Source organism: Papaver somniferum, chromosome 2 (genome assembly GCF_003573695.1).
Source record: "Papaver somniferum cultivar HN1 chromosome 2, ASM357369v1, whole genome shotgun sequence".
Classification (NCBI taxonomy): domain Eukaryota; kingdom Viridiplantae; phylum Streptophyta; class Magnoliopsida; order Ranunculales; family Papaveraceae; genus Papaver; species Papaver somniferum.
Genome location: NC_039359.1, coordinates 77,966,854 through 77,973,239, shown reverse-complemented (window position 1 = coordinate 77,973,239; position 6,386 = coordinate 77,966,854). Strand labels below are relative to the sequence as shown.

General features: G+C 37.1%; 2 protein-coding genes across 2 annotated transcripts; one reads left to right on the top strand and one right to left on the bottom strand.

Annotated features, from left to right (window-relative positions):
* The first annotated feature begins 240 nt into the window (after nt 1-240).
* LOC113348117 lies at nt 241-2,900 on the top strand. Its single transcript, XM_026591823.1, has one exon. It carries the CDS (start codon nt 284-286, stop codon nt 998-1,000), a length of 717 nt encoding a protein of 238 aa, XP_026447608.1. The 5' UTR covers nt 241-283; the 3' UTR covers nt 1,001-2,900.
* A 597-nt stretch (nt 2,901-3,497) lies between these two features.
* On the bottom strand, nt 3,498-4,655 carry LOC113348116 (GDSL esterase/lipase At2g04570-like). The gene is made up of 2 exons (XM_026591822.1): nt 4,284-4,655; nt 3,498-4,201 (listed from the first exon to the last, which is right to left on the bottom strand). Exons 1-2 carry the CDS (start codon nt 4,617-4,619, stop codon nt 3,665-3,667), a joined length of 873 nt encoding a protein of 290 aa, XP_026447607.1. The 5' UTR covers nt 4,620-4,655; the 3' UTR covers nt 3,498-3,664.
* Between the last annotated feature and the right edge of the window lie 1,731 nt (nt 4,656-6,386).

The following is a 6,386-nucleotide window of genomic DNA, read 5'->3' as shown; positions in this document are numbered from 1 at the left end:
ACAATAAACAAATCTAAACAGTAAGAACTCAAGAGTGATATTCTCGTAAATAACCTCAACTCTAAGGGTATTTTATCCCCGAAAATCATGACTAAACCCCGGAAAGGCGTCGTTCCGTCTAACACCGTTTCACCAACCGTTTAACTTAACTCTAGTTAACCAACCCTGGTTAAATCCTCTTTTAACTCATCCCACCTATTTATTCCCCAATTCCCCAAACCCCAACAATCAAACAGTCTCAGAAAGAAAAATCAACACCCAGAAAGTAAAATACAGTAAATTAATGGGGCTTTCAATAGAAGAAGAAGAGATATGGAAATGCAGGAAACATCCAACAAAGAAGAAGATAGTATCAGGAGTATGTCCAAGTTGTTTAAGAGATAGACTCAATAAACTTTGCCCTAATTGTGCTTGTGAACTCCCTTGTGTGCATTGTACGCCTCTATCTACTTCTTCTTCTTCATCTGGATTTTCTACATCAGATGGAGTTGCAGGTGGAATAATTACTGGTAGAATATCAAATCTTATTGAGAACGAACCAGCTTTTCGACGATCAAGATCTACTGCATTTCACATTCTACGACCGTCCAGATTTCTAAACAATAATACCCAAGAATCGTCGAGATTTGGACTTCCTCCGTCCGGTAAGAAAAAGAAATCTTCATCTTTCTGGTCGTCTGTTTTTACTAAGAAATCATCATCTAAGAAAGTTGAAGAAGAAGAAGACACAGAAGAAAAACAAGAAGAAGATGAGAAAGAAAATCAACAAGAGATGAAGAAAATAATGATGATTAGATCAAAATCTTGTTATTCAGAACGAGATCAGATTAGTAATCAGAATAATAATAATGGTGGTGGGGATGATGTTAGATTTAGTACTAGTAGCAACTCCGGTAGTAGCAAAGAAAGAAGAAGTTGGTATTTTCCGAGTCCAATTAAAGTTTTCAGACAACAATCCTTAAAGGTTATTCAACAACGATCTCCTTTATGTCGAGGTTGACATTTTCACCTTTTTAATTTTTCTTTACTGTAATTTTTATATTTTCTTAAATTTCTTGCATATAAAACTGTAATTGATCTCATTATATCAAGTGGAAATGAAAACTGGGATTTTACTAGGTTCTCTTCTTGTCAAAAATCTGATTTTGGGGTAATAGTATTTCAATACTGCTGCTTATGGATAGAAGAATTCATCCACAGATGTTGTTTTTCTTCACATTCTGTAATGGTTGATTCTGAAGTTATCATCACTCTTTGGGCTTCTTACAAGATGCTCCTATGTGGATTGTCTATCTTGTCATGCTTCTTTCTCAGCTATTTGCATATGAGGTGGTATTCAGATAGTCTTAAGTTTCATCTTCTAAAATTGGTAGTGCTTCAACATTTTGAGATTTATTTGGTTTACAATTTTCAGTTGTTGAAATTGTTGTTTGAAGGCAGTCGATTGTTATGAATAGTTACAATATACTGTATCGTGGGATTTTAGTATACTCGTTGCATTATGATCAAGCTGCAAGTTCTGGTTATTGACAAGTGATGCTATAATTCTTGAAGGGTCTCTAATGATTTGCAGTTTTCTGAGTGAAGAGGTGTTTATTGGGAATTGTAATGGGTTTATGACAGGCTTATGGTCTGTGCAATCATGGTGGACACCTTTATTTTTCAGCAGTCAGCTTGTATTGTTCTTCTTTTTAGGTCTTCTGCAATTTCAGGTCTTGTTGTTCTTTTCTAACTGCAGGGTTGCAATATTTGCAAAATTGTGTTTCCTGCAACAAGTTTTGCTTGTAGTGCTTGCAAGTCAGTGCAGGTGGTTCCAACAAGTCTGGTAAATGTTGTATATGGATTATTGCTGGAGTAGTTTCTGATGGGAGTTTCTTTCAGTAGTGAATATAGCTTTAACTGTAGCACCAGGTGCCATTGTTCATGTTTTGAAGAAAGAAGAGATAGTATTGTGTTTATTGTTCCTTCATCTGATATGGGTAAGAGGAGTCGACAGAATGTTTGTTGGTAGATATTATGGCTTGGGTGTATGATTATTGCAGGCAACTGAGGCAAGATTAGAAAATGGACGTTAACAAGATATTCAGTGGATTATTTCTGTATTGCTTACTTATGTTAGACCCTTTTGGGTATTATCTTGAACAGAAGATGTTCCTGAAGTGTCTGAAGGACAGATTGAAATTGTTGGAGAGCCTGACAACAGGACAAACATGGACAGAAGTTATGAGTGTGCTGAATAAAAATACTGTTTAATTGATTAAGGACTCGAATGGTCACCATGTGATTCAACATTGCTTGAAGATTTTTTCAAATGAAGAGAATAAACGTCTTTTCAGGACTTCAGTAAGCCACTGTGTTGGCATTGCCAGAGCTGCAATGGGTGTTGTGTTTTGCATCAATTTGATGTTTAGGTCAAACAGATGGACATCTGCAAGATCACTTTGTTGCTGCAGTAAACGCAAATTGCACTGGTTCTAGCACAAAATCCATTTGTTGGTTCTGCCGTATGTAGTGGCACTGAGTTTAGCAGCAATCTGGTGGGGAAGTTTCTGAAAGAATCTGATGATGAATCTGTTACTGCGTTCGCCATTCAATATGCTTCAGTTTACAACACCTTCCAGGGCAGTTTCCTACATGGTAGTGGAGTTCGAACATTGATGGTGCCCTTCATACAGGCAACTCCAAATGGCGTTTCACAAGTTAAAATTCTGGTACCAGTCATGGAAATGGGCATCGAGGAATTCAACGGGGGTGGGTAAAACTTATGATTCTTGGTTATTACATAGATGTTTTTTTTTCCACCTTAAGCTTCTTAACATTCTCATTTGAATGAGTTTATAAACTATCCATGCTTTCCTTGTTTTAAGTGAGTTCATAAATTATCCATGCTTTCCTTTGTAGCTATTCACTGTTTTTTTTTTATTCAAGAAAATGAATATACCAGGCTTCAAGTAAAAGCATCCAACATTTCCTTGCTGACTTAAAGAGTTCTGAAATTCAAAACAATTTCTCTCAGTTCTCTCTTTCTTTGCTAATCTATCAACTACTCTGTTACTCTACCTATTGGAATAAATGCAGCATCAGTTATCCTTTCCAGACAACATGAGAAATTAAAGCTCCTTGTGCAGCTTAAAGCTTCCTTCACATCCATGCATTCAGCTTGCTCAGCCTCTTCTTCTTCATCTAATCCCCCGCGAGTGAACTTTCCTTTTGCTCCAATGCAAATTCCTGCAGAATTACACACAATTAGTCCAATGCCAGCAATATCAGTCAATTTATCATATGAGGCATCCATATGTATTTTAACCACTCCCATGGCAGGAGGAATCCCTTGAAGTCCTGCACACCTGCCACCACATTATTTGTATGCACAGAGTATCACATTGGTTACCTATTCACTTAAGAAGATGAGGTACGGTCGTATTCATCAATATATTGGCTACTATGCCATAAACCTTTTCACTTGGGTGTACTGCATCAAAAAATACGTATTTGCTTGGGTCGGTACAAGTTAACGGATTTCCAGCTTCGCACAAAACCGCAAACTCAATTGTCCCCGTTCCGCAGCATCCTTCCTCTATGTTCTCGAATCCTTTTGGTTCCCCATGCACAGTTCATAAAGGAAAAACAAACTCAGCAGTGCTTTAAATTGTGGTGTCTGTGACTACATTGGGTCTAAAGTTTGGTTGAAACATAAAAACCAAGATTTACCATATTGATCCGGATTTTGAATGATATGTAGAAGAGGATGGTAGATATCTGCATACACCAGTTTGATCCCCTTAAGCTCTTTATTCAAACTCGCCATCAAATGTTGTAACCTGACATTAAAGTCTTTACTAGCTCTGTTTAACTCTTCCAAACTCGGTATTACAGAAATGTGATTCAAAGTTCTTGCTATCGGTAGGCAACCACAAGGAGGAAGCCCAGATAGTGATAATTTTCTAGCACCCAAATTATAAAGCTCAGTAAGGAAATTTCTTGCAATGCCAAGGAGAAAATTCTCGTATTCATCTATCGTAAAATGGGATGATCTTCCCGGCATTGTGAAGTAATTCTCGATGAAATCATTCGTTCCAATGCTGATAAAGTACAATGATTCTCTTGCTGCCTTCACTGCACCATCCTTCCCAAGAAAGGATGTTAACTTCTCCAGGTACTCTTTGAAGTTTTCCAACTCTTCAGATAGAGGTATCACAGACTGCGTGCAAAAGAGACGGGTAATTTCATAAGAATAATCATATATATGTATATGCAAGAGTGAACTAAATTGATGAACTTACTAACACTTTAGAAGTTGCAACATCATAACCAGTTGCAGCTGATGCAAAGGTAACTCCGGTAACAAAATCTTCAATACCAAAAGCTGTATCCAGATATGCAGGTATGGAATGTTTGATCCCTAACATCTCTGCTAGGAAATCAGTGGTCAACCGACCGTTGCAAAACCTTCCAGTGGGTTTTCCACCTTCAAAATCTTGTCCATATGGTAGAAAGTTACTTCTTGCCAGTGTTGGAATGTGATTGTTATTTCCTGCATCAACTGTGGAGTCTCCGAACACGATAACTCCCGGAATCTTATTTGTTCCCATGATTTGCAGAACTGAAAATACAAGCATGTTAAGAACACATAGTAGTAGACTGTAGTGAGTTGTCATTGGTTATTACTGGTTAAGCTTATTATTACAAATCGGATAATGCCGATGCCTTATATAGGAAAAGTCTAAAACTGTCTTATATGTGAAAAGTGAAAAAGTGAAAATGAGGCCTCCTCTACTGTAATTTTGCGATGATATGAAGAGTGAACCTTGTTGTGTGCTTTGACTGACATTCAACTGCCAAGGGGACCTCTATATGAAGAGGTCGATCAGTTTATAGTTGGATTATTGGTGTGGAGTTATCCCAAAACTTTATAATTTTAAGGGTAATGTCACCATCATTTGTACCGTGAACTGGCCCGAAATTGATCACACTGTGAACTACCAAAATGTGAATCTGTGGTTAAAAATTCTTCTTTTGGCAAGTACCAGAAAGTAAAGTAGATGAAATTCATTTATTTGATACAGTAAATATTTGAGTCATTTGAAAATGAAAAATGAACAAGCTACAGACTAGGTCAGGTCGACGCCAAGGCTTCAAAGAGATGCAAGAGGGAGGAGAGAGCAAGCATCTGTCTCTAACATGGTTGGACAATGCAGATTGAGCTAACATACGAGCAATTGAATTCCCATTTTTATTTTGACAAAAGTGAACCGAAGACCATAGAACTCTCATTGCTAATAAGATTTCTGATTTGGCATATGATGGGTTTGATCCGCCATAGTGATGCTTTGCAAATCGTGTAGCATGAAGAAATCTATACGCTTCTGCAGCAAGCGGGTTGTTTGGTACATCCTTGAAACTGAGCATCGATGGTTGAAATACTGTTTCCACCATTTACACAGCATTTGTTGGGCGAGAAACAACAACATATTTCCATTTCTTCTCGATCGAGATGTTAGATTCGAATCTAATACCTTTTCAGTACGGAGTCTGGACAATATATTGAAGAGCAGCTGATGTATAAATGTAATGTCTATCCAAAAGCATACCGTCAGTGAGTGGTTAGATGTTGCTATTTTCTAGATGAATGAATGTTAATATGTTCTAAAGACAAGTTCATCAAAATTAATGTTATATCTTGTTTAAGAATTCCACTAGCTAGCTAATTAATGTTATATATCTTGGCCCCACAACCTTGTTGCTTGTTTTGACCAAGCTTTCGGTCATTCAGGGCCAACTAAATCCCACAATCTGTTGCTGGTCATCTAGGGTGACCTGGTATGTAGTAGGTAGTTCAATTACTTATATACCCTTAAACCGTTTAAATTACTAATCTATCATTATCCTTAATATATAAACTTAAAATCAATTTAATAAAAATCAAAATCAGTTTCTTCATCTTCGTCTCTGGCTGAACGATCTTCCCCTCCTTCACGAGAAAAAAATTTCATCACCAGGATTAATCGTTGATTCGTGAAAAGTTAATCGTCGATTGAACTCAACTACATAATGGTTCATATGAAGGAAAAAGCAACGAGTAGGGGTTCAAAAACGTCTTCTAATTGGGTTTAATTCCTGAAAAACTAGGGTTTTTTCATGACTACAGTATTGAGTTCGGCTCATAATTTAGTTGCGTTTTGAACCGAACTGTTCTTGATAATTTTAACCTGAAGTGTATACGTACAGTGAACACATAGGAGGTTCAATTGCTGTTCAGCTTATTCGATGATTTTAATTTTGAGCTGAACATGGTTCGTCTAGTTTACTATTCCTTAGGAAATTTAATGAGAAAGTTCGTCACATATACTAATTAACGAGCAAGCCGAACCTACCATTTTTGAAGG

What these genes read in the sequence shown, in the direction of transcription:
- LOC113348117 (XM_026591823.1), top strand. Translation starts at nt 284, where the DNA reads ATGGGGCTTTCAATAGAAGAAGAAGAGATATGGAAATGCAGGAAACAT.
- LOC113348116 (XM_026591822.1), bottom strand. Translation starts at nt 4,619, where the DNA reads ATGCTTGTATTTTCAGTTCTGCAAATCATGGGAACAAATAAGATTCCG. An exon ending in TTGCAACTTCTAAAGTGTTA is followed by an intron (nt 4,202 to 4,283) that starts GTAAGTTCATCA and finishes TTTTGCACGCAG; the next exon opens with TCTGTGATACCTCTATCTGA.